Source organism: Ictalurus furcatus, chromosome 11, assembly GCF_023375685.1.
Source record: "Ictalurus furcatus strain D&B chromosome 11, Billie_1.0, whole genome shotgun sequence".
Classification (NCBI taxonomy): Eukaryota; Metazoa; Chordata; class Actinopteri; order Siluriformes; family Ictaluridae; genus Ictalurus; species Ictalurus furcatus.
Window position 1 is genome coordinate 24,098,354 of NC_071265.1, and position 25,592 is coordinate 24,123,945.

General features: G+C 39.2%; 1 protein-coding gene across 1 annotated transcript in view; it reads left to right on the forward strand.

Annotated features, from left to right (window-relative positions):
• The first annotated feature begins 1,038 nt into the window (after nt 1–1,038).
• Nucleotides 1,039–25,592, forward strand: part of tex264a (testis expressed 264, ER-phagy receptor a) — an 81,805-nt gene continuing 57,251 nt past the window's right edge. The window contains exons 1-2 of the mRNA XM_053635721.1: nt 1,039–1,582; nt 24,857–25,078. Coding sequence (XP_053491696.1) covers nt 1,325–1,582; nt 24,857–25,078 — 480 coding nt within the window. The 5' untranslated portion in view covers nt 1,039–1,324. The remainder of the gene's footprint in view (nt 1,583–24,856; nt 25,079–25,592) is intronic.

Consider the following 25,592-nt stretch of genomic DNA (forward strand, 5'->3'; position numbering starts at 1 on the left):
TTATTAACTGGGTTTTGTGCACCCCCTTGAGCTGCGGTGCCAGACATTCTCGCTCATTTAACACACCGATTCCACTCATCACCTAATTCCCAAGGCCTTTGTGTGCTCAATTAGGTATTACAAATTTGTTTTGGCTAGGGAAATTGAAATGTTGACTGAACTAAGTAAGTTTTATATAAGTATATATCTTTCAGAGTTTGAAGTAAATAAATTTGCAGTCTGCATAAAATACGAAGAGCTACAGTACATGTGGGCACAATGGTGCAATGGGTAGTGTTACCGCCTCACAGCTCTAGGGTACCCAGTTTGATCCTTAGCTTGGATTACTGTCTGTGCATATTCTTTCCATGTTCTTGTGGGTTTCATCTGGATTCTCCAGTTTCCTCCCACCTCCCAAAAACATGCCAGTATCATGCCCAGTGTTTCTCTGACAGTTTGAATTGCTTTTTGTGTGTGTACAGTCCTCTCCCTTTTAAAAGAAATAAAATAGCATGTTATCTAAGATTTTTACATTTATGCATATGTAATTTAGCCATTATGACTATAAGACATAATAAATGCTTGTGCTTGTAAATACAGCCAAATCAACATTTTCAAAGATTTTACAAATGGGTAGCAAAGTAAATAAACAACAGTCTGTGGGCAATTAGAACAAACCGACAAATGACAGTTTCTCAAATGTTATAAACTAATTTTTAGCCGGGTATATCACGTGCACCCATGATGAATACCCCCCCCCCCCCCCCCCCCCCGCGCGCTTCGGTTAGGAAACTACTAACCTACTCAGAATTTGATTTGATCTCTGAGACTATAAATAGGCGTTCTGTGTGAACATTTACTTCAAACAGCAATTTACTTTGGAGTCGGTTTAACCGGTTTACCGGAATGCTGCCCCTTGAGGGTACCATAACGCGCCATTTGTTTCTGAGCACCCCTGCGAAACAGAAACATGGTACAAACCAGGAAGTAAAGACGCTGTGTTGCAGGAAATAGGCATGGGTTTTTTTTGTCACTAGAACGCCAAGAGTGAAGGCAAAATCCCAAACAGCTCTCTCTCTCTTCATATTAGTGCACTATATGGGCTACGGAGTGGCTTCTACACCCTAACTAGTGCACTTTATGAACAACAAGAAGCAGTTTAGGAGTCAACCTCCATTTCGCTCGAGGAAAACCTCGGAGGGCATAACGTAACCTAACATACTATAATCTAATATAAATATAACATAGTGCTGAGTGAGCTCGTCTGGTGTGTAGCTGTTCAGGATAGTTTACACAGCGTTGCTTGACGCATCAGACACCGAAGTCATTTCTCTCAACAGAAACAATGTCTGACTTTGTGATTTTATCTTTGATCTTGTTTTTGGTCGTGTGTCTCATCCTGACCCTTGCTGGGTTCGTGTTTTACTCCGGACTGCTCTCTGAGATCGTTATCCGGACAGGATCTCCCCCGGTCAAGAAGATTACCATTGCGTACAAGTTTATAAAGGGATCGTATAGGGACCGAGGAGCCGCTTTCACTGAGAGCTGCAGCATCGCCCCTAAGCTCTGCTCTATCGCGCTGTATTATGACAACCCCAACGAGGTGAGTTACACTGTTCATATTCACTGCGACGTGGAACTTTACTTCTCCGTCTTCTCCATCTTCCCCAGAGTGCACTGACTCATACCTTACACTCAGACCTTTTATTATTTGGGCCTTTATTTCGTGTTCAACACCAATGACGGTCATTTGTTGCATCTAAAAGAATAATAATAAGAAGTAGGAAATACAGTGAAGGGTCTGGTGTAATGTGCTTCAACACAAGTGTATGTCAGTGTGTATGTTTAGAAGGCCCGTATTGACAGTGAGGCAAATGTGACAGCCTGTAGACTGTGTGTGTGTGTGTGTGTGTGTGTGGGATGGGGGGGTTTGTTTTGTTTTGAAAGCAACAAGCCAAGCCTCCATTACAACTGAGTGTGGAAGATAATCAGCTGTGTCTACTGATAAGATCTCTCTGGTCAAAACATTAAACACTGTACAAGCACACAGTTGTAAAACTGCCTTAGGGCCTAATACACTTCTATTAAACACTGAATAATAATAAAAAAACACCCATGAAGATAGGTTTTGGACCATAATTCAAAAGCTTTAGGACTGCTGTTGCCATGAACAGACTTTGTGTGAAAACTCTTATGAATTTCCTGGTTACACAGTTGCGTGTTTGTACCATGTAGTACACAGTTATAGAAGGGATTTATTTACAAGTGCGCTATTCTGTGTCACCCAGATGAGGACGGGTTCCCTCTGAGTCTGGTTCCTCTCAAGGTTTCTTCCTCAGGTCATCTCAGGGAGTTCTTCCCTCACCACCGTCGCCTCTGGCTCGCTCAATACAGATCCATTCGTACATTTAAAATGTATGTCCTGAATGTGTTTACGTCTGTAATGCTCCTTTGTGACAGTGTCCATTGTTAAACGCGCTATACAAATAAAATTGAATTGACTTCTATTCAGTCATTCTTGCTAAGTTTACTTATATATATATATTTAATACACTGTTACATAATAATATTCTTCTGTACATGAGGGTTTACAGCACATGTGTTTGCACAGTCTGCTCAGTTTTCTGGTTTACACCCTTCCTGACCTGTTGTCCTATACAGCACAGTTGCACTGTCTACAGAGGAGCAATTCATTTCAATTTTATTTGTATAGCACTTGGACCTTGTCACAAAGCAGCTTTACAGAAATATCTAAATTCAGGATATACATGTTAAATTGATAAATTGTCTAGAATGTGCAAGCCAGAAGCGATGGTGGCAAGGAAAAAACTCAAGACGATATGAGGAAGAAACTATGAGAGGAACCAGACTCGAGGGAACCCTTCCCCATGTGGCAACTATGTGGGTTAGTGTGATTATAAAACATTACATTCTAGGTTTGTTTACTCCATGATCAAATAGTGCAATTGTGTAACCAGGAAATTCATTACCAGGAAACTAGAGTACAGAAGTGTTCATGTCAATTGCAGTCCTAAGCCATCATAGCAAAATCGTGTATATCAGTTGCAGAGGTGACATGGAAACATCATTTTTTTAATGAATATCTTGAAGCCACCGGTTATGCTTTCGGAGGCCATGCGCTGTGTTTCTTGTGGTCATGAATTAATGTATTAATGGCACGAGTTTTCATTTTCTGATCCTGCAAAATATTTTAGTTTCATAAAAATACAGAGAAATCAATTGAATTGTGGCCTGTGGAACCCAAGTATAGAGATGACTGATAACAGTACACTTTACCAATCTTGGAATGATGTATAAAGTCATGATAAAGTCACTGGTGTTGCTGTGACATGAGAGACCATTAGCCAACAAAACATTAAGCAAATTCTCAAAGCGAACAGAATTTCCCACCAAACAATTAACGTAGCAAATGAGTAAAACTCGTAACTTAGAATTTCCAAACTCCGCCTGTAACCAAAGACCAAAGGGAACACCCCCTCAACTGAGAATCTCTACCTGGAAAGTCGGGAAGGTCTCCTCAACCCTGAGTCAGTCCAGCACGTGACGTCAAATCAACATGGCTGCTCACGGCATCAACAGTAAACAAAGTAGTGCTTCTTTACTTTTGAATCAGTTATACTACAGTAGATAAACTAGTATTTGCTTTAGATCAATCAACATATAGACATATTCGCTTGTTAAATCTATAACTGCTTGATCTGGTAAATATATTATCAAATATATAACAGTTAGCTGGCAAACTTGTCGCTAGCAAAAGAAGAACAGGGAGTTGTCCCTGTTTTTGTTTTCCACTTTGCAGATTGAACGCGTAGAGGTTGATGACCACAGTTTTGATATCTCATGACAACAACGTGAAAATTCACAGTCATGAGATACGTTTGGCCTTGAAATATTAACTCATGGCCAAAAATAACCACCATGTCACCTTAGAGGCTCCACTGTGCTGTACTTGTGTAAAGATTTATACATTGCTATACCGTATGCACTTGTGCTATTTGCCTTGCGTGTAATTCTGCGTGTGTTGTATAGTGTGATACACACAAAGCTCATCTATTGCATTGTATGTTGCACCATAGTGCTTTATTTCACAGTAAACAAGTACAGGATTAACAAAAATGACAACAACTGGAAAGTTCAAAAAGATGGATGACGCATGTTTCCCTCCATACCATTGCAGTCTAACCTGCTGCACGAAACTGGCACGAAAAACCATGTGCCCGCACAAAAGTGCCACGTTTGTGGCTATGCTAATCCAGTATTTGTCGTTTCTGCAATGCCAGCACATTTTTTTCAAAACGGATCGCTTTTGCGCCTCCTCTTTGGTGGCCTGCTGGAAGTCTCCCAGGTGCCCATGTCCTGTAGATGCACATTCTGCTCCACTGCCTATATTTTCTGCTGTTATTCCAACCAGAGCACCACAATGAGCTGTTTTAAAACTACGGCTTTTACAAGAGTAGAGTAGACATGAGGTATCGGGTGAGGTTGAGCATGAGAGTATAGGTGCACTGACGTTTGTGATAAAACCACAAAATACTTGACTGATATGAAAGTTTCACAGAGTCATTGAAAATTACTGGGGTACAGAGTCCTGGTGTTATTTTCATCCTTTCAACATGGTTTGAAATCTGAGATTGTCCTTACTGTTTGGACCACATTAAGGTGCAAGACACAACACGAACTGCTCTTAGTGGAGCCATAACAGCTCAGGATATGTGCTCAGTCAGGGTTATTGCTGTAGTTTATTATCTGCCCTTGTACAAGTTGGACATTTCAGTTTAAACAAGGGCCCACAATCTCTTCAGTTTATCTCACAAGACACACTTTAACATTTGACATGACAAAATACTGGAGTTCTCATTGCATCAAAAAAGTGTATACAGTGCATACAATTTATGTAAATAAATCCAACGCATGTTTTTTTGCCGAGTGCTGAGAGGGTGACATCATGGCCTTCTGACAGTATTGTATGCAATGGGATCAGCTGGCTGTGACTCAGGAATCATGTCTGAGTCACTTCTCATACATACCAAGTTTATACCAAGCCTTTTGTCTATACTTACTGTGAGGATGTTTTATTTTTTTATGCAGGAAAAAAGTAAGATTTCTTTCTAGAAAAGACTTATTCGTGTAATGAAAATCTACTATCTAACAGATATTATATATAACAGAATGCTAAAGAGCGTAATACAATAAATCAATGGTTCTTAAAGTGGGGTCCATGAAAGATGGCCAAGGGCTCTGTGATTTTTTTAAAACTTTTAAATTTAAAATTTTTTTTTTTTTTACGGAGGTGGAAATCAGAACCTACCATTTATCAAAGTTGTATTTATTACCGAGTGCGTTTTGGCTGGTTACTTTATTCGGGTTTAAATTCAAACCTTATTCAAACATAAACAGGTAAGCCTATGAATAATGTCAACTTTGACTTAAACGGAAAGCTTCATGACTCCAATAAATAGCCGGAAAATTACTGTACACATCTGAAGAATAAGGCTTTTTTTTTTATTTTTTTTTATTTTTTTATTTTTTTAATAGTTCATAAAATAAATCTGTACTGAGGAGCTCATGTCATTTTTTCCCTGCAGCCAAAGCGGGGCTGCCCTGGCTGCAAACCTTTTAATAACCCCTGCCATAAAATGCATAAATTACAGGCATTATGTCATTAGGAGAATCATGGAAAGAATACCTAACTTTAAAACGCCCTCCCGCTGTGGCTGATTTCACAAAATACACTTTTTTTTTTTAAAGATAGCTTGCCAGAGGAAACTTCAGCAACTGAATTTTAGAGAAGCAAAAGGCATATCTGTCCACATCAGCCCAGGTCAAGTGGGCCATAACATTATTACATGACATTATACATACATGCACAGTCTATTCCCAAACCTATTTAAAGTCTTCCCATGTGAATGTATGGGATCACAGCTTTATATTCTACTGAGCTTTAGATAGCTCATGCCTGGGAACTGAAACAGATGAAGCTTCACGGGGGAGGAGTTATATTATATTAAGTGAAGGTCAGGATAAGCTTGTTGCAAAAATTAAGCTGTATTTATAGGAATGTATAGGAATGGATACTAATATGAAGGTTTGGGGCATGGCTAGCAATTTTCTTACTTGATTTATATAAAACTAAAGTAAAGCCAACAACCTCTTTTCCTTACGTCAGGTTCATTAAAGTAACATCAATGTACTGTATGATTGAGCGAGACTAATTTGGAGTCATTGAAAATCAAAAATATAAATGAAGTTAAAATCCACAGGAGTGTGATTAATCGTTATGTTGTCATGGAGATATATTTGAGCAAGAGTACAATTATTCGTTTTCATTTTCATTCAGATAACATACAGATTCGCTCAAATGATACTCAAGCATATTAACTGTATATTAAGTACAGTTATTTGCTACCTCTAATTCCAGGAAACCAAATATAAATCTGTTAGAGTGCCACACTCTGGGTTTCACTGTTAGTTTTGTACTTCTAAAGACCTAAAAAAAAAAATCATTTTGGACAGAAGATTGATCCACTGTAATGTCAAATGTAACCGCTACAATGGAATGTAACAGGAGCACCGTGTTTTGTTTTGTTTTGTTTTTTTTTTCATCTCAGCCTGCCAGACATTTAAACATAGCAGGTTGAAGGAATGTACGCTCATTTTGTGCTGTAAACCTGATAGCAGCAGGAGTCAAGGTCGAGCCCAAGTGCCTCTTAGACAATCCTGTTTCTCAGCAATTTGCTCGAGTACACAAAGGTGCAGAGTATTTCACTGTCTACTCTTTCTACTCTACTCGTTCTTTCTCCCTGCATTGTTCTCTAGCACTGTGTACGCAATGAGGCTAAGATGTGAAAAAGCAGACTGTCCGGCTTTTGTGAAAAACGAACGTAGTCCCATGTATTGTTTCGTTGCTTCACATAATTTCCATTTTGCATGACATTCACTCTTTGTTTGACGTAGTTGCCGATGTTCACTAGCGTTGTCATTTACAAAGCCTGATTTACATTTACATTTATTCATTTAGCAGACGCTTTTATCCAAAGCGACTTGCAAATTAGGAGGCCTCAAGGTGCAAGACTAATTGTAGACCTAGGATTTAAATCTTTAAAAATGTTATATATAGTTTTGGGACACTGCGATCTTTCTTAACAAGAAGTACAGTTATAGCCTTTTTATATTTATTGCATTTCCACTGACAGGTGCTCCAGCTACTGAATGTTGTGTGTTTGTATCTACTCTACTTATGGAAAAACAACATTACTGATAGATGTTACAGATGTTTACAATGGGGAAATGAGTTCTCACTTTGATTATTCCGAATCCTCCACATCAATCTCTGTCTCATCACCTAGGTAAAAGTCACTAGCTTCATGGTTGTCACTTCACTTAACTAATCACTGTTTGTGCTTACTTCAGTGAGGAAATAATCACTGACTAATTCACTCAGTACTGTTGACTAAGTTTATTATGGTTAATGTCTTTTAAAACAGCTCTTCTCCGTTTTGTGATTATGTGATGGTGCAGGAGCATCAGTATTAGAGATCGACCGATATTGATTTTTTAAATAACCGATTATCTGCATGTTTATGTGCCTGATAACCTATACTCATTTATTGTTTTACTTCTGTTTTTGACACAGTGATAACACCACCACTGAACTGAACGAACAATTTTATTTATAACAATTTTGTCAATTTCACTTCCTCCTTGCATACAAAACAAAACTCTTATTCATACACCAATAAATAGAGGGGTCTGAACGAGTGCAATAAATAAAAAATAAAGTGCACTGTTACTCAAGTGTGTTTTTTATTTATTTATTTTTTACATTTTTTTAAAGTAAAAGCTTCAATGAGATAAACAGAACATGTGACTCTGTGATTTTGTCTCTATTTCTTAGCACCAAGCTGCTTAAACTACATATCAAGCATTTATGTAGCACATCTAATTTGTACATTTGCACATAATTCTCAAAACGCCCACAAGATGGCATCATTTTCGGTGGATCCGATATTCCAAAACCGATATCCGATTATGGAAACATGCTTAAATATCGAGAAAAAATATCGGAAAACGGATTATCGGTCGATCTCTAATCAGTATTACATGTGACTGTAAGAAATCATGACATTCCTTGTGTGAAATCAGACAGACTACATCGACCACTTTGTCAGGTTTTTGCAGACACAACCGGGTCAGGGCTTTTAAAAAAAATCTTTTGTTCCTTTGTTGTTCGAATTGTAATGCATACTATTTTGCACATTAGAACATCCTTTCTCCCTTCCCTGTAAATATCTTTGACGTAGCAGATGGAGTAATAATGTTATAATGTTGTAAATACAGTAATATAGTATTATAAAATGTATAACATAGCAAAAGTAGTAATATTTGCTGTGGATTGAGCATACTTTGGACACAAACAAGACATGTCTCATCTTTGGGCCATATATATGTGTAGCTTTGTGTCTGAGTCTGACTAATTTAGCAGTTAGACACTTAGGATACTTAGGATGTTGTCTGCTGGAAATCTCTGACTTAACTTTTCCTTGAAAAGTAGGCACAATGACTGCAGCGCCAGAACTTTCCAGGCCGCACCTAGAGAGACGTGGCAGCTTGGATAAGTGCATACGAGTCATCTGTCATGCAGCTCCAGTGGTACTGGCAGGCAGTGTGCTGTGACAGCTGAGGCAGGATTAGGTGCCTTCTCGCTCTGTTTATTTAATATCCAGCAAAACTACTGAAGTGTCGCCATGAAGTGTTAATGTGCTAATCTTTTCTGGAGACCTCAAGTAAAGCACACATAATAAAGCCATTCATAACAATGACTTATTCTTAATAAACTATAAATATAGGTACTCTGTTTATATCATTATCCGTAGAAGTTTTATTCTAAGATGACTGAATGAAGTTTTGAGCATCGTCTTAATAAAAGACGTACCATAAAGCACGGTGTTATACTTTCCTGAACACTAGGGGGCAGTAAAATCATTTAATAAATGTTAGTAGTGTTTGGCAAGAAGCAGATCATGAACTATACTGTAATGTCTATGTAATGTATGCCCCCCCCCCCATAATGTATGTATTGGATTTTATATGAGCACAAAATGCAGACTTTCATTGCTTTAATTTGAGGCTATTTACATATAAATCGGGTGAACAATGTAGTAATTACAGCACTTTTTGTGTGTATGCTCTTACAGCACTTTTTTTTTTTTTTTAAATATGTATTTCATTTTAAGACTTCATCAAGATTTACAAGTGTGTTTTTGTAAGTGTGTATATATTTTTATGAAAACTTCAGCTTATTTAAAATGCCTCAAACATCCACGCCTGAGCAAAATGTTCAACGTATATCTGCATATGGTGTAAAGACTAAAGAAGCACATTCAAGGAGCTGCCATTAAGCACATAACCGAATTGATACAGGAAACAGGAGTGTAGAGACATTCATTTATTTGCCAGATAGCTACAGGTCTTTACTTTTGTTCAACATGTAGCGTGTTATCATACCATGCTTTACTAGTGCCACACTGGACACCTTTTTTGTCTTATACAGTTTGAGACCGTGCTCTGCGTATCTGCTGATATCCAATACCTTAACTAAGTTTGTTACCGTGAGCTTTCTTAAGTCAAGTTGTTAGAAGCTGTGTGCTTTGAGATGGTTTATGTGCTGTGCTACACAACTTGCATGTTATGAAATGCCAGTGAATCAGGACAGAAAATGTGTCAAAACCTATACCAGTCCAGCATTTCAGGCCACTATCAGCCTAGACACCGATATCTGATATCAGTATATCCATACCCTTTACTTTGCTTGCCAGTGAGATGGCAGCTGGAAACGATGTGGATCGCTTCATACTTACAGTGATCGAGAATAACAGTCAGTCCTAGTTTTCAGCCAAAATGCAAACTCATTATCTTTTGTAAGTATCTTAAAGTGGATCCCATTTGATGAATTCATTTCTGAACCAGTCAGGTACTACTCCGTAGGACCTGTGTAATGATAATCGGTCCCTCCAGGATTGTGCGATCGTAGAAATGAACGCGGAATCGAGGAAAATCTGCGGGAATTGCAATATTTTTTAAATTACCGCAGGTTCTCCGGAGATTTGGGCCAAGATGAGTCATGTGACATCATCACCACGTGCATTCCGTCAAAGCCCTCTTTGATTCATGGGTACAGCTGAAAGGTCTAATTTATCAACAAATATCACTGCGAGAGACCGTGCAAAACAATTTTGTGCAACTGCAATTTTGCCAATTCAAGTAGTTTTCTGCACAGGAAGCACAAAATACTCTGCTAAATGGCATCGCGATTTAAAAAAAAAAGAAAAAAGCAGCAGCAAAATCAAGCGTTTTTGGCTACAACAATCACAAAAATCTTCACGAAATCCTGTACGGACTGTATAAACAAGTGCTATCATGAAAAGTGTACAGCAAGTTCAAGAAGCATCAGCATCCACTGACATTATTTACTAGATTCGTTGAATTAATTATTGTTTCATTGTTAGGGTAGCTTGCTAATTATTTCACTTTGGATTGTGACTTTTCACCAGTTTGTTCACATGGGTGTCCTGGGGGTTGTCTGGTTTCCATGTAAAAAAAACAACAACAACAAGAAGATAGGTGGAGTGGATATGCTAAATTGCCCTTAGGTGTGTGTGTGAGTGTGTGTGAGTGTGTGTGAGTGTGTGTGAGTGTGTGTGTGTGAGAATGTATGTGAGTGTGTCAGAGTGCGAGTGTGTGTGTATGAATGGTGCTCTGCAGTGGACTGGCATCCAATCTGGGGTTGCCAAGTGTTGCCAGGATAAAGCAATTATGGAAGATGGATGAATGAATTATTTTACACATTAAAGTCATGTTAATGAAATAAGCCTGGATTAGTTTTACAGTTAAAGGGGTCCTTGGCTGCAAAACTTTGAGAAGCCCTGTGGGGACAACATGTGCTATTTTGCTCATGTGAAAGTTACACTCATCAGTAGACTCTGTCAGTAAAACAGTTTGCATGTGTTTTAACACACAGCTTTACTAAACCACTCACTAATGACTATTTAGTTTTACAGTTCGTGAATAGTTAAGTCAGAAGTAAGAAGACCGACGTTCTTGCAAACCTGATCTGTTTATTGTGTCTGTATGTAGAGCTGGTAACTGTGCTTGGGTTTTGATTGGCACCTTCACCTTTAGCCACTTCCCCAACAGCCAATTAGCTGAGGATCATATTCTGATATGCGCTTAGCACTGTTCTGGGTCTTTGTTGCTTTTAATTGGCTTATGGCCGTGTGCTCATTATGGCGACAGACCCCATGGGGTCAGAGTCATCCGCTCGAGACGGTCAGCTGCTGACCTTGCTGCTCACTTAACTGGACACGGAAACCGAAAGGACTTACATCAGGGACACACGATTAAACATTGATCACAAAATTTGCAACACACATAGGTAAATGTCTCCAAAATGTCATACTTGTACTCATAAATCACTCAAAGTAATGAAGTGTCTTTCTGTGCTCGTTTAATGTGAGACTTGCATTTGTTTGAGTTAAAAGCTAGTTTCTGATTTGGAATCTCCTGTAATACCTTCCAGAAAGACCATACTCGAATGTGTTCTTCTCAGTATTTTCAAACTATTCTAATTTCCCCTCAAACTACGTCTGGAGATTTGATTGTAACATTCCAAATCCTACGCATAGCACGTAATTAGGACTTTATTCCTGATGCTGTACAGCTTTTTCAGTCATTTGGGAGTAAAACGTCTTCATTATTTTCCCGCCAAGTTCATTTTATCGCTAGACAAGTGTGATTTTGCTGGAGAGAAGTCTTCCAGATTAAAACGCTCACTCCATTGTGAAACTCCTCTTTAAAAAAAAAAAAAGCCCTTCATAGGTACATTCATTTTGAATGCAATAATTATTGAGCACACCATGAATTCATTTAATAAGCCATAAAACCTGCTATATACGAGCATCATGTTAGAAATCACTTTACGTATGTATCTATGCAAAACTGATTCTGAACCTTTTATTATTATTTAAAAATAAATAAATAAATAGTGTAAATGAAGTGTAGGGGACATGGAGTCACACGTTTCAGACTGGCTGTCATGTCATATGTCTTGAACCAAAGCGCTGGTAACAAGTAACTTCATATTTAATGAAAGGCCAGAGTGTTCTGGGCAGGATGAACTGAAAATTGAAAAAAGATTGATTTATCAGCCTCGTGAGATACTAGGTTTTCAATACAGGTTGTGAATTTATTACAATCAATCCAATTATGGGGTTTTAAATTAAAATTATTCCAGCGTTAGAGCGCCAATAATGCATTAATGCATTCGTGGCATGCTCGATAATTATAGTGTTCAAAATGAATGTACTTTATTTTAAAGAGCAGTTTCACAACGGAGAGAGCATTTGATGTGGAAGACTTCTCTTTTCCAAAATCGCAATTGTGCAGTGATGATAATGAGCTGGATGGGCAAACAGTCGGCTCACGGATTTATCAGTACGAGTCTCTGGCTGAGAGAGCACACATAGATCCTGGTCACGTGTTGTCCTTAACGTAGGTGTTTATTAGGGATGCTCCGATCAGGATTTCATGTCGTCATGATCCCGATTGTTCAAGCTTTATATAAGTGATAAAGTAAGTTTTCAGTTGACCTTTTTTTTTAAGTAATACCACAGATGTTGCCTTGCTTATATTCTTTACGATAACGTTATAGATTGTAGTTTTAAGTGAGAATCAAATAAATAAGCACAACACATATTCATTTTACAATGAACATTTGAATAGGCTTTTAAAAATACATGGCAAATGGCGAAGTTGTCACTGTTACTTGAGACCTCGTAATAATCCCATACTTTTCATGACATGACTGCAGCGCTAAAGTTTACCGTCATCGTATGCTTTACATCATGAAATTACGATCGGTTCGTGAGATTGGCCAAATTTAGAGGCTACCGATCGAGTCCTAGAATGTGATTGTCGGCCGATACTGATTGCCGGCTGATGGATCCCTAGTGTTTATAGAGTAATAAAAGAATCAGCCCACTAATACCTCTTTATAGTATTTATTACGTTATCCATTAAAGTGACAGCAGTAATTACTGAAAGATTAAATGTTGATCAAGTAATCAAGCTATGTAACTCTTTCCAATCTTCAACTGTCCAGTTTTGGTGAGCCTGTGCCCACTGTAGCCCCTTGATTCCTGTTCTTGTCTGATAGGAATGGAATCCGATGTGGTCTTCTGCTAATGTAGCCCATCCGCCTCAAGTGTTATGATTTCTGAGACGCTTCTCTGCTCACGACGGTTGTAAAGAGTGCTTATGTGAATTATTGTAGCCTTCCTGTCAGCTCAAATCTGTCTAGCAGTTCACCTCTGACCTCTGTTATCAACTCCGCATTTTCACCTGCAGAACTGACACTCACTGGATGGTTTGTTTGTTTGTTTATTGCACCATTCTGTGTAAACTCTAAAGACTGTTGTGCCTAAAAAATCTCAGGAGATTAGCTAATTTCTGAAATATTAAAACCAGCCCATCTGGCACCGATAATCATGTCACAGTCTATGTCACTCTGACTTTTTTTTTTTTTTCCCCTCTATTCTGATGTTTGATGTGAACATTAACTGAAGCTCTTGAAGCTCGATCTGCATGATTTGATGCATTGTGCTGCTGTCACATGATAGGCTGTTGAGAATTTCATATATGAGCAGGTGTACAGGTGTTCCTAAGAGAGCGGAACGTGTATCCTATTAACGTTACTTTGATGAATGTCAAAACATTTACGTTCATTAATATTCACGATGCCACAAATTCAACCTCACAACTTTCTACACTGCTCTCTTTCCTTACAGGTGTGCTTGTGGTTGTTGTATAAACTGGTTGCTGAGGGGAAACCGCCGCCAGTTTGCAGACTGATTGCATTGCATAGAAATAGTACTACTCCCTTCCTGTCTGTTCATAAAAATCATTGCGTATGTATGTTGTCTTTTTTTTGTAACGACGCATTATATTTACACCATTGCAGTGCATGGCGTCATTGTGACGTGCGTTGAGTTTAAACATAGCTGCGTTCCAAATGAAAACTTTGAGTCGACAAAGAGTAGGGCTATTTTTTCTAGTTGTTCAACCTACTTTTTTGGTTGCTATACCTAAACTACAAATAAAACTAATAGTCCATATGTAAAAATCTGCACGCTCACGTGCTAGTAGTTTGTCCACTCCTAGACTAAATTGCTTTTTAATAAAAAGATGCGATTTTCCCCAACCGTAAACCGTTAGTTATTAAATCAGTGTTTTCAGTGTTTCACTCGTTGTTCACTCCAGCTGCAGTCATGCATCGTGTTATTGTTTACTTTTAATGTTTAAAGAAAGAAGCATGAGCAGAACTGTGCGCTGCATGTAACTTGCCGGCTTAATGTGCTCACCTTCAGAGGAACATGCAGGTGAAGTCCTGCTCCATCAGTAAGAAAGAGCGGCTGAATAGAGAACTGACCGCCAGCCACTCTCAAGTCAGATTTGTTTGCGTTTCACCACCAGACATCGGTCTGTTGGTGACATGAATGTTTTCTCAACACAGACAATCTGATTTGCCGGCTAACGAAGCAGGAGTTTTCGGCATGTCCTGAAGTCTAATACGAAATGCCCGAGAAGAGCTCTTCTAACGTGCTGTGATGTGTAAGTCTACCAGTAAAGATACTTTATCCTTGTGTGCAAATGTCTCCCCAAGTGGGTGCGGTTTGCAGTTTGTTTTTCTTTGTGTTGCCCCGTCGTATTTTCACGTGCTAATCCGCAGCCCAGTACTTCTTCAATCTAGAATCTTTTGAGTTTGCATGGGTCTGACCCTGCAGTGAGCTAGTAGATGTAACCGTTCATGTATTCAGTGCCATATTGTGAGTCTGAAAAAATGATTCACATGCCCTGTCCAAATTGACGTATTGGCAAAGATTTCCTTTATATCGTGTAGGAAAAAAAGTTTTACTCAGCAGAAACTATAGATGAAATTTAAACACTAATGATCAAGCGCAACTTGTGCAGCTACAAGGCAAAAGTCTCACAACGAGCGTGTATAATAAAGGTCAAAACAATCGGTTTGTATTAAAACAAAAGTATCGTTCTGAAATCGATCATAATTAATACAGATATCCTCCGGGAATTAATTTACTTCAATGATTTATAGTCAGTTCAATACATTTTTGGACATTGACAAAGTTATTTCTGTTTTTTTAGTTGTCTACCAATGGTAGCTGAATGGTTAAGATGTTGGGCTACTGATTCAAAGAGTCAGTACTGATTCATGAGTTCAAATCCCACCTCTGCCAAGTTGCCAGTACTGGGCCCTTGAGCAAGGCCCTTAACCCTCAACATCTCAGATGTATAAGGGAGATAAGTGTAAGTCACTCTGGATAAGGGCGTCTGCGAAATACCGTAAATGTATATTGGAGTTGATTATTTCTTTATTAAATAATGAATGTGATTTCAAAGTGTTGATTTTCAACTTTAGTTTGAGGGTGTGTAGATCCAAATTGGGTGAACGGTGTAGGAATAACGACACTTTTTTTATGTGTGTTTTTAAAGCTGTCATAGGTTTCTGCTTGTTCTTTGGATGATTCAGGTCAAGTGATTGACTGACTGCTTTTGCAGAGCATTCCACCTCCTATGGACCCAACTGTCTGTTTGGAAATCTTCTTCCATCTGTGCTTTTCTCTCTGTTGTCCCATAGATGCCTTTACTAAAAACATGCATAAGGTGTTAAGCAGATTATTCCGTTAAGCCTAATTCGAAATACTGCTTTCATTATGCCGTAACTCCATCGAGTACAAAGTTAGCAAATAGATCAATTCCAAATAGAACGATTAATTATTCAGTGAACCCTAAAACAAAAATCCTTGTTCTAAGAGCACACTCAGAAAATGAGCAAATATGTCTGGTGATGACTCAGCCCTCCATGTTATGTAGCTTGCTCTGGATAGCAAAAGACAGTTGGCTCTCTTAACTCAAATTTACAGTTGTAAAAGTACGAGATGTTCTCGTACTCATCTCACACTGAGATGTTCTCAAAGCGGTCCTGACTACTCATATTTGCATACTCCATTTTCTGCCCCCTAATTACAGTCAGAACGGTCCGGCTAGACAAAGTGCCTGAGGCTGTTTAGTGCTGATTTCACTATCAGTTTCCATTTCAGTCACTGACTGAGGTGATTAACTCTGCCATGAGCTTGTTATGATGGACACTATGATCAGGCAATTTGGATGAACATTATATTCAGTATGTACATAATGAGATGACCTGACGGGTTTCCCTTCCTACTTTTGTCCTGTTTCATTACTTCTTTTTATTCTCAATTTAGCTTGTCATTGTGTGTGCTATTTAAATCATTTTAGAAAGTTCTATCCAGATAAAGCAAGTTTAAACTTGGTGTTCAGTGAAGAATAAAACACGACTGGAATATCGTTCTAGGAAAATAATCTGCAACGCAAAGCGGAGGGTCGTTGCCACTCTGAAGCCATTTATTGTGTTTTGTTCCTTTTTATACTGCAGCAATTTCCCAAATCTAGTAAATTTTTTTTTACTTAGCAAAGAAAGACACATCATGCTTTTCTTAGGCTGTTCATAGTTATGTTTCATTTTGCAGTGTCCAAACTGTCCCCCCCCCCCCCCCCCCAAAAAAAAACCCCCTGGGCTCTGTAATGAAGACTTGTCCATGCCAAAAAAAAAACGTAAAGTTACAGCTTTCTCTGACTTCTCCCAAAAACATATTTTTGAAAAAGTCCCCTCAAAGAAAACTTTTCACATTCGTAAAAAAAAAAATCTGCTTGTAAAATGTCTGCCATAATAGTCAGTGTATGATGTTACTATAGAAACGATAAAGTATTAGAGCGAGTAGATTAGCGTAAACCTGCTGTTTATATAAAATGAATCAACACCATCTGACCAGTCACGTATAAATATCAAACTTAAGAAACACTATCATTCTGATAAAAAGAGAGGTCTAAAAATCTTTTTACATCTTTAATCTCCTCTATTACTTATAGATTAGTTGATGTTGATGGATATTTCATTTGAAAAATTATTATTTTTATATGTGTTTGACACCTGGTCACAATCAAGTTCTCTAATGTCTCTATGGATTACACTGCGGTTACAGTTTTCTCCGGTGAGAAGGTAAGACTTAGGTGATTGATATCACAAAATCATTCAGCCACTGCCTGAGTAAGAAGCTCAGAATTCTCATTTCAAATGCCATTTCCTCTTGTTATAACGTAAGCGTTCGTGTCTTAGCTTTCGAGATTGAGCCTTTAAGAGGATGCGTATCATCGGAAAATCCGTCATTTTATCATCGTTATTTAAAGGTTCTTTAAAATTCAAGTAGCTTCACTTTTTTTTTTTTTTTTTTTTTTCGTGGAAATTTGATAAAAGATGAATAAGGCAAGGAAATTTGCCTACAAATTGTACAAGGATGTGAAGGAGACTAAATGAGATTTTGCTCGTATAAAAACTTTTGCACGGGAATGACGAGAGGCGTGAAGTCGTTGGAGTTTCACGTTAGCAATATTCCACCTGTCCTTGGTAACATTTGCATTCATTCTGCTCCCAGCTGCATTACCGTTAGCAGAACCTTGGGGCCCAGCTGTGCGCTCGTCTCTAAATCACACACCCTGGAGGTTTTCTAGAACATTGCACAGGAGGAATAATCACAGCATGCTGCTCACTGTATGAGTCAACGTAGACTCTCTTTATTGATAGAAGAGGTTTACCGATGAGGTCTGGTGCTCCATCAACCTAAAATGAGGGCAGATTCACCTGCTGTGTCCATACAGGAGCATATGGCATTCTTTTACTGCCAAACAACACTTTAATCCATGAGCAGGAATCTTCCTGCTCTCTTTTGCTGTTGTGTGGGGAAAAAAAACATGTCCACATTCGAACCTGTCCCTGCTTGTGCAGAGATTTGCTTCGCTCATGCATTGCATAGTATGCGCACAGTCAAAAAGTATGCTGCTCTCGCATATCTGCTGTTTTTGCAAGGTGTGCATCTGCCTGTATTCATCATGCTGTTCCGCGAATGCCTGTTATGCTCTCGTGTTCAGACTTTCTTCTCCTTACTCCTGGATTTTCAGTGCAAATACACTGCCAAAAGTCATGAACCAGTCAGAATGGGTCGCTGAAATTTCTGAAATTGTTACTACTCCATTTTGGCAGAGGAAACATTCACACTGGTAGGCATGCTAACCACTAAGCCACCGTGCCCACCACAGAGCATAATATAGTTATTATAAAAAAATAAAATAGGGGGGCGGCTGTGGCTCGGGTGGTAGAGCGGGTTGTTCACTAATCATAGGGTTGGCGGTTGGCGGTTCGATTCCCGGCCCACATGACTCCACATGCCGAAGTGTCCTTGGCCAAGACACTGAACCCCAAGTTGCTCCTGATGGCAAGTTAGCGCCTTGCATGGCAGCTCTGCTAGCATTGGTGTGTGTGTGTGAATGAGACCCAGTGTAAATCGCTTTGGATAAAAGCGCAGTATATGCTAGACCACTTATTAAAACTGAGTCAAATCAGGAAACCAGTCCAACAGTGTCCGATATGGCCACATTGATTTACAAGCTTAGATCCAGTTCAGAAAATTAAAATGGAAGCCTGATATTGTCGTGGAAAATCGGGTAAATGCTCCCCAAGCAGCAAGCGATTGAGACAGAGACAGACAGAGAGAGAGCGAAAGAGATTAGCATTAAACCAAAACTTTGGAACTACTTCAACAAGAAGCTAAGCAGGAAGTCTCAAAAAGTCTCTGTGGTATATATGCCAAACGTACAACACTGCCATGACATACACTGACAGCACCACAATGCTTACTACACACTCACCATGGGGGTAATGTTAAAGTGCACCTATTATGGTTTTGAAACGTGCCTAATTTTGTTTTAAAGGTCTCATACAATTGACCCAAGGTCAAAAAACACTTTAATGTGCTCGTAATTTAAACCGCAGCATTAACTTTTTCCCCCAGTGTCACAAACGACTCGTTCAATGATCCGTTCTAAAAGATTCATTCTAAACTCCTCCTTTCAGGCCCCGTATACACTAGTGCATTTTTGTTTTAAAACAGCGTTTTAAAACGAAAACGATCCTCGTCCACCCTGGAGTTTCCGCTGTGTTTTCAGAAACGATCTCCATCCACACTACACGGCCAAATACGCTCGTCACGTGACCGTTCATGCACACTGGGCATGCGCATATAAGTGTAAACAGGAAGTTGGTCGCTAGTCACCGGCAGGCACAACAAACCGCCGCTCGAAATGAGATTTGTTGCCGATCGCTCTAATCATAGCTTGGGTCTTGAGCATGTAGGCAGCTGCAGTATTTTAAAGTACAGAATTGAACTGCACTGCGGCTGCTAAGAATGACAACAAAGCCAGCAAAGCTTGCGGTTCAGTCTCCGAGTTGTTGTGTATACGATCAAGGTAGCGTAATGGTCATATGGTAGGGGCTTGACGAATCAGGGAAGGATACGCAATGATCCAGAAGACCCAATCAGGGGGGCGAATGTGGGTGAAGCCACGCCTGCATTTTCAAAAGTCTTCGTTTTGATCCGTTTACACTGAAACGCGAGGCCGGAGTTTTCAAACTAAAACGAGGTCTTCTGCGTTTCCAACGCGTGTCATGCTTTAGTTATTCATCGTCCGTGTTTTAGTGCGTTGTTACAGGAAGAGCGTATTCACAACCTGCCATATCGTTCTACCTAGCGATAAGTTCACTTGTGCATTCGTGTCATTTTGTATTATTAGGTTTATGTCGAGTAAATGTCTGATTAATCTCATATGAGTATAGGATGCGTTCGGGTGAGTTAATTAACCCGCGAGTAAAGCGCTTCAGTTTACAGCTGTTCATTCACTGTTCAGCTTTCTTCTTCACAAACCATTGCTAGTGCATTGTTAATATCTTACGTGCCATTTTTATCTTCAATTCGAAGAAATATTTGAAGTTTGAATTTTAATTTGCCAGCCCTAGAGCAGACGAGAGGACGGAAGCAGTGCGAATGGCTGAAATGTTGGTGACAGTCGTGTTTTTGTAAACAAACACGCATGTAAACACAACGGGCAATCTCGACGTCAGGAAAAAGGATCGAGGTCATGTCCGTGTATCGTAAGATAAGATGATAACGTAATTACCGTGACAGGCCTAATCTTTACCCTAGTTCCTGACCAAACAAATGCTTTGTGCGATATGATCCAAAATGTCATGAGTTGCTTCTTGATTCGAGCCTTGCCATTTCTCTGCTGCTGCTGAAAAACAACTTTCACGCGCACAGCAACAGACACGCGCACGAAAAAACGGCAACATTACGATATTACCGATGATATTGTGGATGAATGAATTCTCACAGGTCCTAGCCCTGGGGGAAGGAGCAGGGAACGCGATAAGGGGAAAGCAATGATGAAAGGAGTAAATCTTGAGGTACGTGTCTGCTAATAAAGAATTACCTCACTGAAGCCTACCTTTTATTGTAGTGGAACCTTCATCTTTCAAAAAGCACTAGCCAAAAAGTGCTTTACACTACCAAGCAGAGAATTAGATTGAAATTGCTTAGCTGCCGACGGGCCACCAGAGGGAAAAACAGAAAGAAATCTGAACAGAGAGAAATGACACTGTGCTTCGGGTTGATGGCCATCTTCCAATCCCAAGGGTCAAGTGAGCATTTGAGGACACCTCTGCACACTATCAAGCTAAAATAATGAGCATGCTAGGCACCGGAGGGAAGATGGGGAGAAAAATCACAAACGCGACCGCACAGAAACGGCACAGTCTCATTTCCAGAAGAGCTATTTCAGTGAGAAGTGGAAAAGAAGTGCAGTGCGGTGAGTCACAAGGCTTTACGACAGGTCGATTTGTTTCTCTTCATCTTATCTGCCCAAAACACTGACATGACAACCAATTATGCTGCAAGATCGTTCCTTGCCTAGCACATTAGCTTATGCCCCACTTCTTACATGGCCCACACAGAGGCTGCTTGAACTGTCCTACAGATCTTACGGATGTTCTTCTTTTTCCTACATTTCTGAATATATTTAGTCATGCTTGATTTACGTAAACATCAGTAGTGTGGTCCATTTACACCATGTGCAAAATGCTCTCAGCTTAATAAAGATCAGGATGAGGAATGGAGTATGTGGAGGCCTCTGGGCTCCTAGTAATTGCTTGTAGTGTCTTGGGTATGTTGTCTTCATCTGTGTGGGATGAGATCGTAAGAGCTCTGAATATGATGGTTATTGTAAGGCTGGAGTAACTTGCTGCAGAGGAGGACAAGTGAGAAAAGAGAAAATGAGTGTGTGTGTGTGTGTGTGTGTGTGTGTGTTGAGGACAAATGGGGAAAAGAGTATGAAATGGAAGAAACATAGAGTAGGTGTTATAGGGTGTCATACATAAACCATGTGAACAATGTGAATATCCCTCCATATTTTAAACTGGTTTATACCAGTGCTGTTAAATTCTCAAATCTGATTGGCCAGAAGGTATCGATTAATGTTCTGCAACAGCGCAACTCTGCACGACAAATGATAGGTTGTTTATTAATTGTGCTCGTTCGAATACGTTAGCATTTCTAGCACCTCATTCACAGGGACTTGTATAGCACTCCACCTCCTCTAAGCCTGATACTCAATGGATTAAAAACCTTATTTAACAAAGAAAACAAACTTAATTGTTGATACAGGGAAGCTTTCTGTAAGGGGAATGTCGGTGTCCCCTTATTTCAGTCAGAATTAAGGGTGTTCCTGTATATTTTGCACCACAGGAAAGTCTAAAGATGGAGGACTTTGCGCTTTGCCAAGTTGAAAGCAGCAATTTCTCTGTCTTATTAACTTCAAGAAGGAGAAAGTGAAGGAATGATTATTTATAGCTTGCATGAAATGTGATAACAGGAGTTAACTTGTTTTGTGGACTTTCCATGACATTATATATAACTATAAACATAAAATGTATGTCATTCTTAAATTTTGTCTTTTTTTAATGTTTTTTTTTTTTTAAATTAATCATTGGCAGATTGCTGTGGTATAAATAAAATTATAAAAAAAACTTTGCATTGGGCCACTCTGTTATTGATTATTTTCTTGCAATAGTGTGGCCCATCATGTTTTATTCATTACATACTTAGAGATAGATAAGAATGATACTCAATACTACTACTAGTAGTAATAATTACAGTAATACACATTAAGACCAAAGGATTGTGGGCACCTGACGGTCACACCCATATGTGGTTCTTCCCCAGACTGTTTCCACAAAGTTTTAAGCACACAATTGTATAGAATGTCTTTGTATGCTGTAGCATTACGGTTTGCCTTCACTAGAACCAAGAGGCCCAAACATGTTCCAGCATGACTGTTCCTGTGCACAAAGTGAGAGCCATAAAGACATGGTTTTCCAAAGTTTGTGTGGAAGAACTCGAGTGTCCTGCCCAGAGCCCTGACCTCAACCCCACTGATCACCTTTGGGATGAATTGGAACACTGATTGCACCTCAGGCCTCCTCAAAAGACATCAATGCCTGACCTCACTAATGTTCTTGTGGCTGAATGAGCAAATTCCTACAGCCTCATTCTAAAATTTAGTGGAAAGCCTTCCCAAATGAGTGGAGTCTGTGCCATGGTAATGCCCATGGTTTTGGAATGGACCGATATGGGTCTGATGATCAGATGTCCACATACTTATATATATATCTCATAAGAATATCCCAATCTCATACAGAGTATCATATCAGGGCCCGAATGCTGGATTGGGATCAGTATCATATTTGACATAATTCTCATTCTAATAAATCAACAATACGTAAATGATATAGGTTAGCTAAGATGATGAAATTATGTCTCTTAATGGTAGAAATTGTTTTGAAAGCACTAAAGACACTAAAATCAGCATCCTTGTAACAATGACGTTTCCGAGCAGATCTGATGGGACTTCATCTGTTATGAACATCGTCCATATTTTGTCTGGTTGACATCGTTAATACAAAAAAAAAGAAAGAGGGTGATTTTTATTAGTGTAGCTGTGAAGAAGGTCTACATGTAGTGACGAGCATGTAGTGTTCAGCTTTGTTGCGTTGTTTTACACTCGACTGACCATAAGGAGCCAAGCATTTATAGTCCTAGCAGTTAACAATGATAACAGCTTTATCAGTGCGACTATAACTGTGTCATTACTGTATTACTGCACTGGTTTAGCTGACTGACTCCATCCCTGTAATTACTCACTGTAAGATGAAAAGGACACACTTGTGAGAAGAGAATCTGTCCAGCAGTAGGCGATGCCGTTGTGGTTATACCTGAAAGGGTCGGTTGACTGTTTCTTATTGCTGCTGTCAGACGTTTTTTTCCTCCAAGGACAGTTTGACAAATAGATATGAGAGTGAAATAGTAGCACATGGCCTTAGATGTTATAAATGCACACTGTCTATCTTCATTCTGTATACTGTGGAGTAGGAGTGGTGCGAGTCAGATTTAATGCCATATGTTACATTTTACTGCTGTTGGCTGGTTAAGCTGCTTATAATTCTCCAATTTTCATTTGTGAACCATTTTAAGGCTCTAAGTAACTCTGGCCCTACAGTATAGTGTTAATTACAGTATAGATCCAACTTAGGACATGCAGTGATTGCTTGCCTGAAGAATGCCACCAAGTGAAGCTCGGCAGTCGATCTGATCAATTTTTTTTTTTTTTTACCCACTGAGGGTTCTAGAGTAGATGTTTAAAACACTGCATTAGAGCTAATTAACTCATGTAGAAATAACCAGATTAGTTCAGCGGAGTGGATTAAGACATGGTTAGAATGCTCCGAATTGTTAATACTGTCTGCAGGGCTTGTGTGTATGATATGACACTACAGTGACTATTAGGAAATTACTGTACGAGTCCAGTTTCACTTGAGTTTTGAGCAACTTAATTTCGTAATGTAGGAAATCGGAATGAGAAAATTGTACGGTAAGAGGAGGAAGCACTTATTCATAACATTTCCAGTTGACTTGAACTTCTTAATTATTGCCCTGATGGAGGAAATGGGCATGTTCGATGTTTGTGCCATTTTCTTATAGCCACTTCCCAGTTTGTGAAGCTCAACAACCTTTTGCCGCACATCACAGCTATATTCCTTTGTCTTACCCATTGTTATGAATGACTAAGGGAATCTGGCCTACACTATCGGTCAAAAGTTTGGAGACACTTGACTGAAATGTTTCTCATGATCTTAAAAACCTTTTGACCTGAATATTTGAAATCGGTGTTGTGAAACAGGAAGTCATGGTTGAACAATTTCCTGTTCCTAGTCATCCACGTGTACTATTTTTATTTTTTTTTTTAAATATCAATGGCAATATAGTTCAAATATGTTTTTCTCAGTTGAATTCATAAGGGTGCCAATTATTGTTGCACACTTATATTTAACAAAGATTTTTTTTTATAAACCCCTGTTGTGTTTGCAATTGTTTGATATCCATGAGAGCAGAGTGTTTTTGTGAATTATTGAACAAAAGATCAAAAGGTTAAACAATAAAGACAATTTTTCACAGCCTTCATTGATCATATTTACCAAGGGTGCCAATATTAGTGGAGGGCTCTGTACCTGTGTCTGTGCCGCATCTCTACTAATGATGAAATTGTGAGGTGTTGCAAAAAGTGAGCTGTTACTATGGTTACAATTGTTTATAAGCAGCACATTAATTTAGTATGGTGATTAAACTACCTGTGTGTGTGTGTGTGTATATGTATATATATATATATAGCCTTTAGCTCAGAGTGCCATTCAGAGATATCAAACATTTAATAAATGCATCTAAGGTTGTAGCTTACTCTATCTTACTTGCATTGTCTCTTTCAGGCTGAAGCTGATTGTTGTCGCTATGCAGTGGGGAGTATTCTGAGCCACGACGAAGAAAAAACTGATGAAGAGTTGCAGCGTCTGTATGAGAAGTTTGGATTTCGGGTCATCTCCTTCCCCGAGGTCTCCTATGCTGTGCTTTCCTCTTTCCCTAACCACTGCATGCTGTCCCCCATCTGTGGGGCATACCGAGTCTTCCCTGAGCTCCACAGCTACATCGCGGTAAGCAGTGGTCTAAATCTAGATCTTTTTCGCAACCTCTCCTCCAGCATATACATTTTTGATTATTTAGATGCTGCACAGTAAGTAGATAAATAGGAGAGCAGTACAGGAAATTCAGGAGTGTTACCTCGGGCCCTGTTGCCACGTATTTTACTTCTGTCATTCAGTACTCAGTATGTGGCATGTAAGAGTTTGTATACGTGTGTGCATGTGTGCAACACTGAGGGAGAGCAAAGAAAGGTTCTCGACACATTTAGAATGGAAAGGTAAGTGTGCTTGAGGGATAGTGCTGTGATTGCTAATCAGGACAGGTCATACTGGCTTCCTAATATACAGTCATGTGAAAAAATAAGTGCACCCCATGGAAATTTTTTTACATACGTGGACAAGCAAACATTTGATCATCTTTGAAACACTGCCTATGAATAAAGTTCATATACTTGAACAAAACCACAAGAAAAATGAGCTTTTTCATTATGTATTCCCCCTTTAGCAGAATTAACTTCTTGTCTGC